Raw genomic sequence first — 17653 nt, 5'->3', positions numbered from 1 at the left:
AAATACACACGCGCAGCTGACGCCGTCAATAATCGAATAGATTTATAGATTTGTTGTCATTACTGGTACATTCCTAATGAACGACGGCTAAATCGACGTAATATCGTATATTGCGAACTTCCGCGGGCCGGTCACTCGCGAGCGAGATTACTAATCGTGATTTGATGACAATAATCCGATCCACCATACCTACTCGATGCGATAACGTTTTGTTATCTCTTATCTTTGGATAAATCGTCCCAACCTAAATTTCTTATCTAATCTAATCCGCGGACGAGCCGCAAAGTACATCCTACCAAAATCACCCGCCGGTTGTTTACAAACTCAGCAAATGCATATCGCAGCGTGTTTCGGGCTATCGCGAAATGGAATTTCCGGAGGTCGCGCCTCCGTAAAGAAAATCGCATTTAAATTTATAATTATTGAAATAATATATTAATGAGAACGAGGAGAAATAAGATCGAGAATCGATCGGAAAAATCGACTTGAATAAATTGAAAGTGAAAATAATGGCGCGATAATTATTACGTCTACTATGCACTTCATTACGTTGCAACGAGAAAAAAAAAGAGTGGAATAAATCAGAGGTAAGAGCGTAATGATATCTCTAGAGCATATCATTAACATGTAATTGCCATGGTGGTCATCCGTGACTGCCGCCTGATTTTTCAATGTCTTCCAATGACTTTCAGTGGAAGTCACTGGCGACTCCAGTCCTATAAGTCCCCGTTATCGCGATTTCTTAAAACATTTGTAAATAGATAAACGCCACATAATATAAAATTTTTGTTTAGGCAATAGCCTAAACAGCCAATAGATAACAATGTAAAGTAAAAAGTGTGCTATTCAACGCATTACTACGAGAATGTAGTCTCATTTAATCGCATTACACGCAATATCTTATCAGCTCATGAAAATTCCACCGCGATGCGCGCAATAAGACGTGCAAAACTCGCCGGGCGGACAACGTGTTAAATAACTATCAGGGATATTTTCAGCGAGCGCTGAAAGAGAAATTTCGCGACAGCCACAGCGAAGTGCGCCTCGAACCTTGTTCGTAAAAAAAAAATTTCATCTTCGAAATTGGAGCAGGGAGGACGAGTCGAGGAGGTTTTATCCGGGTTTATCCTTTCTTAATATATAATCCCTCTGGCCGATAAAAACGGCGATCTTCGACGTTGTATTTTCTCGCTGACGACGAACAATTCGGGAATAGAACAACGTGAGGAACGGCAGCACTTAATCAAACCCCCCGCGGACGTTAATTCGGCAAGTGGAGCGCTTAAACGCTTAATCGTACGTCTTTTCTTCTTTTAAGAGAGAGAGAGTGCTCGAGGATTGAAAAAATTCCGAAGCTCGAAACGAATCTGCCTAACATCCCCCCTCCCTTCCCCCCGTCCAAAAGGTGCCTTCCAATTACCAACACCCACCGAATCCCCCCGCTCATTATCCGAACGAAGAACCTCATTTAACGGTTGCTGTCCGTATAACGGTTTCTCTCTTCTCTCTTCTCCGACATTCGCTCCGTCGCGTCGCTCGTTTTCTCCTCCGGTAACGTTATTGCGTAACCTCCTTTATGCATACGCACGGTGCCATTTTTTTTTAAATACAGCCAGCCTCGTATATCTGACGACATTATAACTACCATGAGAGGCAGGGGGCGGGAGAGAGAGAGAGAAAACTACTGCGGAGAGCTCTCTGCGGTAGTTTTTACGTCTATCGCGTGCGTAACGGGAACACGGAAGAAAAGGAAAAATGCTAATCCGGCGAGACTTGAATCGTATCTTTTTATCAGGGACTTGGGTAGTCGTGCCGTCATTCACGACACTGTTTCCGGCGCTTATTGATTCGTTCGATTAATTTTTAATCTTTCCCTCGGGAAATGTCAACCATAATTTTTCACGCTTGTCGAGCTCATCGTCACCCGACAATCTTCCGAGGATCGAGGCGACTTGAAGACGGCTGATTGTGAGAGACACGTGGAGAGCGTTTGGCAGCGAGCGCGCGGGAACTGACAACGAGAAAATTTATCGCGGGTCACGCGTCACAGCTGCCAGTACAATACAGTCATCGACGCGTTTACCGATGAGCGCATTGCACCTCCGGATCAGATCCGATCGTTATCGGCCACACAACACGCGCGGCTTTTGGGCGGCAAGCAAACGGGCTGATGAAAACACGCGTTCGCCATTGTTCGCCGCGGCCTCGTGCGAAGCGGAAATGCGCGTGTCAATGTTTACGGTCGTTGGTTCGCGGACTTTTGACCGACGAAGGAGACAACAATATGCTTTTTACGGCGACGTGTGCCGACGCGCAGCGTGTGTTGCGGGCAAAACGCCACTGAAATTCCTGTCATTCACCTATAATTGCCTAACAGGTCTCTCATGGTCTAACTGTCGATATAAACAACGTTGCGACGTCTCACTGCTGACTGCATGAATGGTCAATAATTATTAATTACGACGGTATTCGAATTTTGATAACTTTTTTTCTTCCCCCCCCCGACGTTCGATATAAACAAGCTGAAGAAGCGCGGCCCGACAGTCAGACGACGCGCGTTCTTTATCCGCGTCCTTCCTCTGATCTCTCTCTCTCTCTCTCTCTCTCGTCCGAGGAGAAAAACGACGCACAAGACGGATTAATAGCGTAGCGCAAAAGCTGTCAGCATCGCCGAGACCAAGGAATGTCATTATCCAGGATGGACAGGCAGCCTCGCTTGAGCGCAATTTTGAACAAACACACCGCTATTTACGGGACAGTTACACGTGGCTCGTAAAAGCGTCATCGTAATGTTCGTGAGATGGGACGGGATGGACAAGGAGGGATGGGCCTTCGACTTTCCATGTGAAAAATCCCAACGCTTCCCAACGATCTCATTCGCATCGCAATGCCGCATTTTCCTTCGCGCGCAAAGACCTTCGAATCGGGCCGATTGCCGTGATCTTTCGCATTTAGACCAAGAGTCAGCAAATTGCGGCTCGCAATGAGCTAAGAATGATTGGAAAATAAAACAAAAGAAGAGCAATATCTCGTAACGCGTGAAATTATATAAAATTATATTAAATTTCAATACCTTTCAGCCTCAAAGCTTAAAATATATGTTTTATTTTTAAAAATATAGATTATTAATATTAGATTTAGAGATATTAAATTAAAAATAATTTAAATATTAGATTTAGAGATATTAAATGAAATATTATCTAGCTGTTTACAGAAGATAAGATTTGCCGATTCCTGATTCAGACGACGGTTCTCTCAACCACCTCGAGAGAGACGGATTTGTAAGCCGAGGTATACATATACAAACGTAGTTGGGAGTGGGGGAGAGATATTCCAAATAAAAGCACACAACACACACAGAAACAAATGCTGCGTATATTTAATCAACATGTGTTTACGTTCACAGCTGTATGACAATATCTTTAATCCTGAAAAAGAAAGGGCGTTCGTTGGACACTCCTCCCGTATTGTGCGGGACGCTTCTCTTCGTTGCTTTGCGAAAGTCTTAAGATTGTATACCATTTTAAGACTGATGTAAATCACTGGAAGAAATGGAACGTTGAAATTTGAGATTATCAGATTTCACTCGGCCAGGCTGAGTGTCCAATGGGCTCCCCTGATCCTCGCCAGGCTGAACAACAAACTGTGACCTTTCAGGATTAAACTGTATTACTACGGCTATGTCGGGATTACTTAGTAAAAAGTCATAACGCGCGTGCGTGCGCTGCGTTACTGTGTATACGATAAGACGATTCTGTACGGAATCTGTATAGTGAGATCATAATCAGCTGGCGCGAGTGCGCGCCTCATACCATCTCTCGCTTCGTCACCTCTCGTCACTCAATCACGCCGTTAATCTGTCCGTCCGAAGAAACGCTCTAAGAACTAATGGCGATGAGTAAAACTTACTGACCCTCCCCCGCAGGTCCATCTCCAGCCGCTGTTTCTCTGCCGTTAATTTTAAAGAATCGCTTAGCGATTTTCACGTTAAAATTAAAAAAAAAAAGACATTAGCGCCTGAAAGTAATTTTACTCATCGCTATATGTATAAAATTACGGTATGCGAGGATAATAGAAAAATATATATAAATATATATATATATATTGTACAAGGTAATACTATCGTTACAAAAATTCGCCAGGTCTCCACGTTACTCAGGCGCGAAGATATATTTACACTTAAATATTACATTCGTTGTCGCAACAGACGATTTTGCCGTTACACATATATATGACTTATTGAACTGAGACGGGATGATTGCGGGCGATGTGGGGCGTGAAGATTGTCGATAAAAGCGCTGGCAATCCCTCTCTACGTGAGAGAGTATTATCGGTATACGTATACGTCTATTATTATTATTATTATCATCAACACACGTGTGAGCGTCGATCGTTCAAGACGACTCACCGTGTTTCTCGTCGAAAAACTGATAATAAGGTACGCGCGTGTATTACACGCGCGGCGCGCTGAGCTGATATGCGTAATAACAGTTACGTGGCTCGCGAACTTTTGTTTGCCGGAAACATCGCACTTGGTGTTACAGCACGTATAATGGGAAAACCTTGCGGCCCGATAACGCCTAGAATATCTACTCGCGCGTGTATAATTGCGCCTGTGTCCTTCTGCGTCTATTCGTGCACGGGAATGCAACAATTCGGTCGTAATCCATCAACCGCGTGAATATGCATCGCGCGCGTGGCGTGCACGAGGAAGAATGCCGTTCTTGCAAGGAGAGAAATAACACTGTTTCTCTTTAACTTTCAATCGGTTTTAATGAATTTTCAGCAACGCGATTAAACGCGATTAAACGCGATTAAACGCGACAAGGACAATTTTAATCGGAGGATAAAACGGATGAATCAATTTAAATTAATTAAGCCCACGAGCTAAGAGTATTTTCCTTTTTTGCCATTTGCAGTCGGCGAGCCACGTGAACGCGTATAGTATCTCGACGACATGACCTCGTTCGAAGAAGAATCCACGGTCCTCTCGAGCGGAATTTTAAATCAGCGGATCATCGGTGGAAATCAAACAAGAGGCACTTACCAACCAGCCCGCTCAATGACGCCGCTCGTTCTCCTCGCGGAAAAAAAAAAATAACGGTGATGTCAAATGAAGTATGCATGACGATAGGATATGCATGACAGGATGGATGTGATACATTATATTACTGAATAACGAAGGCAATACGTATCCATGTTAAATACGTAGATTTTTACGAATACACATATTTTTTTGCGAGTACAAAATTGCGATCCAATATGCGACATAATAATATGTACAAAGTATAAAACGCTATGAAAATTACGTATATACAACACAAAACACATACGAATATCTTATTAAAAAAAAAAAATGCACATCGGAGAAAGATAAAAATTCAAAGGAGGCTCCGATTAATTAGTCGAACATAATTAATTGAAATATAAAATTTGAAATATATAAAGTGCTCAATCAATAAACCGATCGTCGTTCAATTCGAAAGTTAAAAGTAACGAGTGTTCGAGATAAAGTATTAAAGTAATCAGATCGATAGTAGTAGTCAGGTAAAAGGCGTATAGTACATATAGCGATATATAGCACAGACAGTAGAGCGTAGAGTAGTATGAAAGGTACAAAGAGTACGAAAAAAAAAAAATAGAGTACAGATTTAAAAGTCTCCGAGAAATGTTCGACGTTTTGCGCGTGATCTGTTGTAAACTTCTCTCCGTGATGATTGTCAGTTACATGTATATTCGCGCTGTTTGTTTTACGTCTGTGTTATGTATTGTGTGCGAGAGTACAATCGCGACCCCCTCTTCTCGTCGGTAGGCGAGAGCAGGAGCGGAACGCGGGAACGCACGTGAGGAACGCATTGCACTATATGTGTAATATCACAGATTTCACCCCTGGAAACAAACACTAGGAAAAAAAAAGAACGCGGTTTTCCCCTGGCTTCTCACACGAATTAATCATTATATCAATTATACGGGCACGCGCGCTTCCAGTCGCGACATGATCTCACCGTGAATCCTTCTGTCAAATAAGTTCTTTACTTTTTTTTTTTAAACGCAGATGACCTCCCTTCTCGAGGTGTATCGCACGATTTTATCTATGATTCATCTGCCATAAAAGAGACTCGTTCCATTCGTAATGGGCCTTCCGCAGCACGAGATCCTTGACGACCAGGGCGTCCTCGATCGAGTTGTGCGTCTCCTCCTGTATCTTCTGGTTGAGCACCCTGCGCGCCAGCGTCTTGAGGCCGTTGCGGTACGGCAGGCCGAGGTAATGCGGGAACATCACACAGGTGTCGACCACGTTTTTGTGAATCAGGCGCAGCGCTTTGAGATCGTTCCCGAGACCGTGGCCCATTAGTATCGTCTCGGCGTGGATGAAATTCAGCAGGTCGGTCTGCACCTCCGGTAGGGTCTTGGTGACGTTGTACAACATATCCGCTTCCGTGAGGCCGCTGAATTTCGTGTTGTAATCGATTATCTCGGCGCTCGGATTGACAAGCGTGTCGTACACCGTCTGGCCGTATATGTCGACGAGGCTCACCCGGGCGAGCTCGAGACCCTGCAGCGTGAAGCACATCTCGCAGTCCAACGCGTAGACGCCGTAGTTGTTGTTGTGCGAGAATACCGGGGACGGCCTGGTTTGCACGTAACCGGGGAACGGCCCGTTCACCCCGGGGACCAGACCGGTCCACACGTGCAACTTCCACTCGGTGCAACCCCGCGAGAACCTTGCCTGGTTGCAGCACGTCCAGTACCAGCTGTCGTTGGTCATGCGGTTGTAGAGCTTGCCGCAGTGGTAGACGCAACGCTCCGCGCTCAGATACTCGCCGTTCTGATCGGCGTGGAACACCTTGTCGCATCTGACGCACGTCCTCTCCAATAGTTCCGCGCTGCCGCCGGATCCCCTCCTGTTGTTCGGGCTCTTCTCGCTGTCGAAACCGCTCTCGTTGTCGTGGCCTTTCTCTCGTTTGCCGAGTCTCTTGCTGTTCAAACCCTCTCTGTCGCGGCTCTTCTTCTGTCCGGGGCCCTTCTTGCCGCTCGGACTTTTCTCGCTGCCGGAGTTGCTCCCGCTGTCGCAGCTGCTGTCGCCTCCGGAGCTCTTCTTACTGTCCGGACTCTTCTCACTGTCGGAGCTGCTCCCGATGTCGCAACCCTTCTCGTTTCCCGACCTCTTCTTGTCGTCCAAACTCCTCTCGTTGTCGGAACTGTTCATACTGTCGCGACCTTCCTCATTCTCGGAGTTGCTCTTGCCGTCCGAGCTCTTCTCCTTACCGGCACTGTTCTTGCCGTCGAAGTTCTTCTCGTTGTCGGACGAGCTCTCCTGCTCGGAATTGTCGGACGAGCTGGAATTGCTGTACTGACCGCTGTCACTGTCGATCTTGGGGCCCGACGGGTACGACACGTTGTTTATCATGGCGTAACCCGGATAGAGAATCGGATCGATCTCAATGGGGTAGCCATGATCGAACAATTCCTTCGGTGTCAGCATGTACTTGCTCAACGTGGACGCCAGACAGGCAGCGGGTATGTCGCTCACGAACATCATCTGCCGCTGGCTCTCGTCCGGGATGTCGTCGTTGCTGGACGTGTCGCTGGTGAACACCTCGAGCGCAGGCCCCTCCGGCGTCTTGCCATGTTGAAAGCGGAACTTCGACGATTCCCAGCTCCTGCTCTTGGACGCTTTTCCGGTCTCTTTATCTTCGCGACGCGCGGAGCTCTGCGATTCCTTGCAGTCCGTCTGCAGCGGCGTAGATGCCTTCTTCTTGGACTCTTTTTTCTTATACATATACTGCCCGGAGGACTGGACATGCCTTCTCGTCTCTCGCGAGCTCTCATCTTTATTTCATAGGGACAAACAAATACACGTAAATTACTCCGCAGGTCTACTAGATATTAGATGTCCACACACACACACACACATACACACACGCATGCAAATCTGACCCTTCTATTTTTCTCTTTCTTTCTTTCTTTCTTTCTTTCTTTAATCTAATTAATGAAGAAACCTCTTAGTATTCGATACAGTACAAATGCGACAGGCACACAACAGGCGAAAAGATAAGCAGATGTTTAACAGTTCAACGAACTCCTGCGAGGTTGATTCTGAGAGAGATTGAGGCCGATAGAACGCGATTAAACGAGGCATCGTTTCGTTCTTTTCGAGACGAGACGGTAGACAGAAGAATCCGCGATATTTATTCACGTGCCGATCTTATGACAATCCGCGTGTACTTGCATTGTCGTTAAAATCGTGACGAAGAGGCTTGCGTTTTGTGCGGAGAGGAATGTAATTCTTTAATGGATTCTCTTAAAATGGATCTTGAATGGATTTTCGATAAGAAGTAAATGGTGCTGCGGGCGGTCGCGTCGCGTGTTCTTGACCCAAAAATTGCCTCGAGTCTTTTCGGGGACTCGCGATGACACCGAGTAGGAACGATAAAGGTTGACATAGTTTCGTTCGTCGTACGTGGGTGTACACGGGAAAACAAGACAGAATTCGGATACGCGATTATCCGAAAAAAATGTCGCGCAAAAGGCGACGGTCATATTATAAAATCTTTTAGAATCAATCAGATCACTCACTTCAGCCAATAGCGACAATCGAACGGACAAACGAAATACCGAACGGAGATACAAAAATTAAAAAGTAGAAAAGAACGAGCTATATAAGTAAATAAAATAGAATTTTTTTTTTAAATTTAAGAATATAGAAATATTCTTTTGTACAATTCTAAGAAAACAAAAGACAGAAGTTCAAGGATTAACATGTCTTCAGACGTCTTCAGATGTCGACGGCGCACACCTGTTGGACAACTATTGTGCAGAGTTTACGCGGAGACAAATGCGATAACACGGTCAGAGATACCTATCACCAATACGAACGAAGGCAGGTACGCAAGGTACAGGACAGGGCAAAATGTAGGTAAAATCAGATAAGGCTGCACAGGAAAGAAGAGATAGAGAAACGTCACATACGTAACTCGTGCCAGTCGTGCTTCGTCCACGTGTTGTCGAGTATATCGCTCAGCGGCATTCGTGACTTCGCGCCACTCGATTCGCAGACGCGGCGTTTCGACACTGATTGTGTGGCGGATCATCGCGAGGGTGAAGCATCCGAACGACTGTTGCTCTCGCGGCGACATGGATTCGCGAAATAATTTCGGGAAGACGAGCCCCGCAGAGTAAACATCGCCTCGCGACGGCGCGGCGCGTTGTTTCTTTTTATTCGCGCGTTATCTTCATGTGCAAACGCATGACGTGTCGCGATATTTCCGCTCGAGCGGAGGGGGTTATCGCCGGGAGGGGGAGGAAGCCGAAATTTACAGAGTATACCAGCTTCCGTGCGGAAAAGAATGATCTGTCACACACGGCGCGTTCGAGAACAGAGAAACCTGCAAGGCGGCGGGGGAGACTTCTCTTTTTCTTGAAAGAGCACTCGCTCGAATAACAACAGCTGCGTTTACGTATGCTTCAATGCCCGAAGCGACGAGCAATCGATTCGCTTCGTATTGTTTTGTCCTAAAGGCGCAATTTCGAAATTTGCTCCGTATAAAAATTTCTTCAGGAAAATATAATCTCAAACGAATATAATTTTATCGTGAGATATACAGGATATTTATAAAATGCTTGTGCAGTCTTAAATTGTCATAACTTTTCGTTCTATAATATATAACAAACTATATAATAAAATTAATCTATAGAAAAACATTAAAATTATAATTTAGTGAAGTTTAGTACGTATATTGCATTAAGAGTAATCTATTAATCTCACTGTAATTTAGTAAGAACGACCATTTAAATTTAGTAAATACGACCATTTAAATCACATAAATTTGAGCTCAATGGATTTCCTTTTACAAGAATATGTTTATTCAACATCGCTTTTTAAGCGATTCGTAAATTAAAATAATTAATAGGATTCGAGATATTATTATCATCAGCAAAACGTAGAACTACACTGTAGAACTTTAAAATACTTCAGACTCTATTTATCTCCAACTGTGTACATAATAACGATAATATTAGATTGAAAAATAACAACCGAGGAATAAACGTACGTAAAATTGAAAAATAAATTCTTTCACATTTACTCTTTTTACAAAGTAATTTTAGAACGGACGTTATGAAAGTTTAAAGCTGCACAAGAACTTCATGATCATCCCATATTTCATCGCAAATATGAGTCAATAACGACTTTCTTTACGAGGAGAGCGATCTTCTGCAAACTCCTCTCGACAATCGCCTCGCCTCGAACGGATATCTAATTCCATGCAATTATTTCATTTCGACATCGTGATTCTCGCTAATCGTCACTTCGCGCTCTGATTGTTAACCGGGAGAGAAGAGAGAAACAATCCGCCGCGAGGGGGATAATTAAGGTGTCTCTCGAGATATACTGGAATAACGGCAGTAAAGTGTAAAAGTAAATTCAGCGAGGCGCTTACACGCGACTTTCGCTAATTACATTACCGGCGAGAAGAAGGGAAAAAAAAGATCGCAGCGTACATTGCTTTTTGCCGGTCAGCTGCCTCGGTCACGTCCTCGCGATATATTTGCGCGACGTTCGCGCGTTTGGACGCTCGTCGGGATAAAAATAGCGAGAACGCGGTTGCATACGGCCGCCCGTGTAGCGGCCGAAGAAGAAACAGCTCGCGAAGCAAGACGCGTGCACGACGTAGGTGCCCCTGTTCGCACAAATGCCAGGTATTTGCCCTCGAAAAAGAATAGTGTTAAGTGACAAATGGTATTTAAAATGATAGGTATTTAGTGCACCCTGCAGATTATATTTATATTATATTATTTTTATAGCCTCTACTGAAATTATCATCTTTTTTTATTAATTATTTATTTGTTATTTTATTTATTATTATTAAACCTCCACATGAATTGTCTAAGAAGCGATACGTTCCTCGCGGAAAAAGTATTAGATGTTAGATTGACGCTAAAGATCTGTGGTGGTTTTCTTCATCAAGATACAAATATATGAGTGAATAAATTATGATGAGTAAAAAAAGAAGAGCATGAAGAGCAAAACTCGTGACGACAGTTTTGCTTTTCACGTTTCCAACAAAACGCACAAGTCTTCCGCGTCAACCGAATAGCGCAAGTATTTTTGAAAATACCTATTATTATAATTCAATAAATTTCTCGAGGCTTCGTTAAAAATATTTTCAAATATCTGGACTACCAGTTTCGGATTTTCCGTAGAAAACCAGATAGCTTATAGACGCAGCGCTGATATATAATAGTTCGAATTATTTAGAAGTACAGCAATATGAGTTAATAAGTCGGTATAAACACATTTTGCGTATTCGATTCGTTTATATTTCTCGATATCAGTATTTTTACTTACTTGACTTTCCCGCGAAATTTTTAAAAAATTCGAGACTTCGGCACGTTAACTTCCACCGCAGACTGCACCTCCTCGGGGACGTCATCCGAGTCACGCACGATCAGGATTCCGGCCACGTGTCGATAAAGGGCGAACGCAGATTGTGCGACGTGCGGATGCGAGTAACGCCGAAACGCGCCGAAAGTTTCGCGTGGGCATCGCACAAACTGCGATATCGGTAATTGAATTCGAGCCAACTGCGCGCCCAAACGGGAAAGAGCCGTGCCGAGAACCGGCCCGCGAAAAGAGCGGCACGGAAGGAGAGACTGAGACAGAGGGACCCGGAGACGCTGCACGTGTGTGGAAGGGAAGAAGCGGACGTAAGAGGGAATCGTTTGTTGCTCGGGTAACGGAATGCGGTATGACGATGCGACGTTTCAATATGTACCGTTGCGTCATTTAATAAAATCATTCCGCTTCCCTCTCCCTCTCTCTCTCTCTCTCTCTCTCTCTCTTTCGTCCGTTCGAGGAAACCCGGTACCACTTTCCGCCGAAGCGTGACTAAGTCGTTACGGACGCGGGAATCTCGCGGAGGATTCCCGCGATAATTTCCAGCGAACGGATTATGAGGCGAAACGAATGACGGTCGACAACTTACGAGGAGCGCGTAAATTGGAGTCGTGACTAATGAGAGACGCCGTGCGATCGGTGCCGCCTGCATGCATGCATGCATGGGATAAATTAACGGCGGGCCGTTAGAATTTGTAGCTATCTAATTTCATTACTGTCGATCACTTGATTAGTGGACGCTTGATTTGTTGTACGGTCTGATTATTATTCTGTTTACTTTACCGACGCGTGACTTCGCGCTATCTCAGCGTGCTCTTCGTTTGCGTGTTGTATATTTAGAGCGTGTCTCTATTGATGATATTTCAGCGACGAGTCTGGGAGCTGGAGAATCCCAGATAATATCGTCGTGATATTCCGTTAGAATCTCATATCGTAATGAAATAATCAACGTAACATTGTACGTAGTAGAATTAATAAATACTACTTTGAGAGATAACTAATACTGCATTAGAGAGAGAGAGTTGCCAAAATCGTACTACTTGAGATTCTGTTATATTTTTTTATTGTACTAATTTGCAGGCAAGCAAATTTTAATATTGGAAGCTTGTAGCTTGATGTTTAAAACAGTTACTTGTTAACTTTTTATCAAGAACAAATGAATTTACTAGGAGTTTTAGAAGCTCTTTTATAATGTAGTGCGTAAAAAGTATGATTTAAGAAACTAATTTTCTAAATCGTACGTATCGGTTCACAAAAATATATTTCCTTTAGAAATAGTAAATTTGCAAATAAAAAAATGTGATTGAGACGATTTATACTAATGATTTATATTAATAATATCAAAAAATTAAATTCCAACATAATAATATTGCAATTTGATAATTAATGTTTTAAATACGTTCGCTTATCGCATTTAGCATATCATATATATCATATTTATCATTTTATAAACATATAAATAATTATATATAGCTATATAAAACGGTAAATAATATGATAATATGATAAATAAGTGATTAATAAATAAACATGAGTTGTCAAATTGCATCAGAAACCTCGCGATGATACGATTTAGGAAACATGATAAATTTTATTATATAAAAAAAACATTGATTTAAATTTTAAAATTGTATACATATGTACATAAAATAAATGTAAAGTATTCTAAATAAATCTACTTTTATAAAAATACAGAATCAAATTGCATTGTGAAATTATTATCAGATACACAAATTGATGAAAAATTATATCGATCATACTTGATTGTTTTTTAATGTTTGTACGCACGAAATAAGATAATTTGAAAATTTTTTATTTAGTATTTATCTTTTATATGTAATATAACATACATGCAATGTCTATATTTCTTATTTATTTTTACATATTTTTACTGCCGTGTATATATTTAGTAATAAGAAAATTTAAAATAGATAAGGTACGATTTTAGATACGTATTTGGCAATCCCCTAAATTAAGAAATATATTATTTATAAAAAATGTAATCACATAAAAAAATCAATAATAATTTATAAAACATTGTATATGTTTCTATAATCTTCGCTAACAAAGATATTCCTGCAATTACGGGAATAAACTATCTTCCCGAAAGCCAGTCTTTTAACTTTGATCTAGACTTTGGTCTCTCTAAAAGCGGCACAAATATATTCCCGGCACTGATGTTGTTAATGGCCAGGCTTGTCGGTTTTCCTACGCCCACGTGACCGCGATGTTTTCTCACGCGAAGTAGATAAACCTAGTAGTCGCGTTTATATATACGTTCGCACGCCGGGCTGTGCCTGACCTACCGCACCAAACCGCTGCACTGTCTCGATTCAATTAATTCATTCGTGCGGTGCACGCACGATAGTTTATTCGCATTTCATTCACCGAAACGGCGATATAAAAAGGAAATAAGTAATAAACATGCATTCAAGTTATTTTAATCCGCTTCACTTTCACGCAATTAGATCAGATCTTGCGTCAACCTATTAATTAAATTTTAAACTCCGAGAACGGAATCTCCAATTTATTCGCGCGTCCGTCTGCGTCGATCAGCTAAATTATTTAAATTATTTAGAACAATGGTCGACGTTAAATGCAACTTTCGACTCGATTGTTTTGAACGTGCTTCTATCCGCTTGCACTTTGGCAATGAACTGTCGGATGACAATGCCGCGTAATTAAAATGCGTGATTAAAGTGTACATGATTAAAGCGCGTGATTAAGGCGTGCGATGTTCTGTCTCTGAGTCAAATCGTCATTGAAATTTCGATACGACGGCTCCTGGGACAAAGAATCGCACGCCATCTTTACGCACATCCGACGGCAAGACGTGAGCCACAATTGGTGGGCATCGAAACTTTTCGGGCCGACCGAGTTGCGCGTTCGACGGCAAGACGTGTGCGACAAGAGACTGGTGAGCATCGACACGAAAATCGAGCCGAAAGTTCCACAACCGGCGATTTAGAAGAATCAATTTAGAAATATAAGAAACAAAATAAAGCTCGTAAATCGCGAACGAAATTAAAAGAGATCGTGATCGCGCAAGAACTAATGTGCGTCCCTTTTCTTATTAAAATTAAACGCTTTAGAATAGAAAGAGAGAAAATCACAACGCGTAAGTGAAGATAACGAAATTTTGTACACCGACAGATCAACACACGCACGTGTCTCCTCAATGGCCCGCTGAAAACGTATCTATTTTTTCCCTTATTCGCGATCTAATAAAATATTCTTACAAAATGGAATCTAATCTGCGTGATTAAAGTGCGTGATTAAAGCGCGTCATTAAGGCGTGCGATGTTCTGTCTCTGAGCGACGGTACCGCATGCATGCATATATACAATAAGATCGATTTCTGCAGGAACCATCATTGAAATTTTTTTGGCCGTTTTAAATTTAAATATTTTGTTTTATATTTAATTTTAAATTTTTACGACCGTTCCTGGGACAATTAAAGGATCGCACGCATAATAAAGATCTTTACGCACGTCCAACGACAAGACGTGAGCGACAAGAGACTGGTGAGCATCGACACGAAAATCGAACCGAAAGTTGCACAACCGGCGATTTAGAAGAATCAATTTAGAAATATCAAGAAACAAAATAAAGCAAATCGCGAACGGGATTAAAAAAGATCGTGAATCACGCAAGTTAGTGTGCATCCCTTATCTTATTAAAATGAAACGCTTTAGGACAGAAAGAGAAAATCACAACGCGTTATGAAGATAACGAAATTTTGTACACCGATAGATGAACACACGCGCGTGTCTCATTAATGACCCAAATGTATCTATATTTTTCCTTTAATTTCCACGATCAGAATATTCTTACTCATCTAATCTGGTGTCTGGGCGCTCTATTAGATCTCCGCAAAATATTTATTCACGATATTTGCGATATTTTTTCCCTATCTATCTATTTATTTAGCGGCATGGTATCTAATTCGAAACTTTTTCATGATTTACTCTGTAAAATATATTTCGGCTGTTCATATTGACTTGCAACTGGCAGTTTAACAGATAAAATATTCATGTTTAATCTCTTAAAAGACATCGGGATTATATATCTAATATTGACATTGAGGATACACAGTGTCCTCTCTTCACTGTAAACGGGTATATTTATTCACAAACAGAAAGAAACGGTGGAGCTATTTTGCAAGAAAAGCTTTCTAGTACGAGTGATATGTGAATTTCAAGACGTTATATCAATTCAAAATTACGGAAAGCTTGTGGTGAGAAGTGCGGCTTACAAAATGAAAAATCAGCTAAGAAAGAAAGAAAGAGAAGGGCGATACTATGCCGCTATTATCTACATACGAGCTAGTTATCTACATACGAGACACAATACGCACGTATAATGCCCGGCGTAATGCAATAAAAATGCATCGCTCGATTGGCAAATTTAAAACGATCAGTCTCGCGCGATTTATTGTGTCATCGCGTCGTGTGGATCGTTACATTAACATGCGAATCGACATAAATTAAAAGTAGAGAAGAAAACTTCCTCCTGCTCTAACGTAACTCTTACGGTGGTATTTTTTATAACCGTAATTATGATCTATGCTGTACGCTCGAAGATTTTCTTACGTATTCAAACTTCAAAATAATTTAATTCTTAAAATAATTAAATTCAGGCACAAGTTCTTCGATAAAATCGCGGGTAGTTCTTTAATCGTCAAATTAATTATACGAACGAAATTAATTAAATTTTTATCATCGGTGCCATTAAAAGAATCACGTTTGCAATTAAAAGAACAAAATTTTATTCTGTTTTTAAATCGAACAGCAATATAATAACTTTCAATATTTATCGGTATAAAACCGAACATTTTAATATAAACTCTGCCAAGCGAACAGACTTTTTCGGAGCGAATTCTTTGCTTATCAGCCGTCGGATGACACTAATATGAATGTCACAGATAAAACTTGTGTGATGTAATACCTTTCGTACATGCTACGTCACCGATTAGAGTTACACGAGCGAGGAGAGAATGTTTCCTTTTTTTTACTTTATTTTTTTTTCTTTTTGAGTACGTACCATCGGCACAGCTCGCTAGGTATCTGCCATTGCTGGAAAAGTTCATGTCGTTAACCAGACCGGTGTGTCCCTTCAGCGTAGTCACCGACCACGGGAGAACTCGTTCTTGCTGGGCCTCTCGACGTTTCTTGTTTTTCGCGCGTTTATTGCCGAACTCGCGGGGCTGCATCGGTACTGATGGTGACGGTGGTATATACATGGGCGATTTTGATGCTGGTACGATTTCATGACTGTAATACGCCGCTGTAACACACAAAAAAAATGCAACAAAGCGATTAAAACTCCGCGATGAAATTGGAGCTCCGAATCCGAGCGAACGGATCTCGCGATTCTGGAAGATTCGAAAAAGGCCTCCGTCTTCCGTGGTCTACTAGAATCTTTTTACGCACGTAAGACGAAGAAGATAATAAACATATTAGAATTATAAGCAGTATACCTAAGCAGTAAATTATTTAAGCAGAAAATAAAGTCAACAGACAGTTCTATGATCGGATATTATACAGCCGATAATATACTGAATTGTTGAGCGAAATAGACACGTGTCCTTATAGAAATCGCTATCAAACACGCAACGCATGCACGCACGTTTTGAAAGAAATGTATTTTTTTTTAAATAAATTAATTTTATGATAACATATTGTGTTACTCGATCATCACACGCGGCTAACGAAATAAGTATAAATACTTCGAGAATAGATTTCACTACTTTCACTCTGTCCTTTTACACGTGGCACGGACAATAATTTTAAAAAATAATATATAAAATAATGTATTTTGATATATTACTGCTATCGATGACGTATGCATAAGTGTTGATTGAATAATCCATTCCAGGAGTTGCAGAAGGCACAGGCATGTAAGTGTGTCTGATTTCTTCGGATGAAGGATTTATTGGTACATAAAAACAGTAGCAAAAGCCCGTAATTCCTTGATTTTGATGGATAAAATGTAATAAATGAGGTACGCCATGGGCGCACGTGTAATACACGCATTCCATCTTTAATATACTCGCGTAATATACTCGACTCTCGCGGAACACTACTCGTGCACGATTCGTGCTAATAGATCTATTCGCTTTGAAATTCGGATAGAAAGTAAGATTTGAAAGTCGAACCTCACAATTTCATTGTCGTCGTCCTAAAGGCTAAAGGTCCATCTACAATGAGAGTAGCAAGTCGTATGCCGTCTTCTGCTTGACAAATCACAGTCGAA

General features: G+C 41.7%; 1 protein-coding gene across 2 annotated transcripts in view; it reads right to left on the bottom strand.

Moving 5' to 3' along the window:
• Window positions 1-5194: 5194 nt before the first annotated feature.
• Window positions 5195-17653, bottom strand: part of LOC105451606 — a 25535-nt gene continuing 13076 nt past the window's right edge. Inside the window, exons 2-3 of one of the 2 annotated variants that reach the window (XM_011692168.1) lie at window positions 16442-16684; window positions 5195-7833 (exon numbers count right to left, since the gene is read on the bottom strand). In XM_011692168.1, the coding sequence (XP_011690470.1) occupies window positions 6089-7833; window positions 16442-16684 (1988 nt within the window). In that variant the 3' untranslated portion in view covers window positions 5195-6088. Of the gene's footprint in view, window positions 7834-11350; window positions 11766-16441; window positions 16685-17653 lie in introns of those variants that run through there. The other variant, XM_011692169.1, reaches the window with a different exon arrangement.

The sequence above is a fragment of the Wasmannia auropunctata genome, unplaced genomic scaffold (genome assembly GCF_000956235.1).
Source record: "Wasmannia auropunctata unplaced genomic scaffold, wasmannia.A_1.0 LD336049.1, whole genome shotgun sequence".
NCBI lineage: Eukaryota > Metazoa > Arthropoda > Insecta > Hymenoptera > Formicidae > Wasmannia > Wasmannia auropunctata.
Note: the sequence above shows the minus strand (reverse complement) of the source record. Positions and strands in the feature narration are given on the sequence as shown.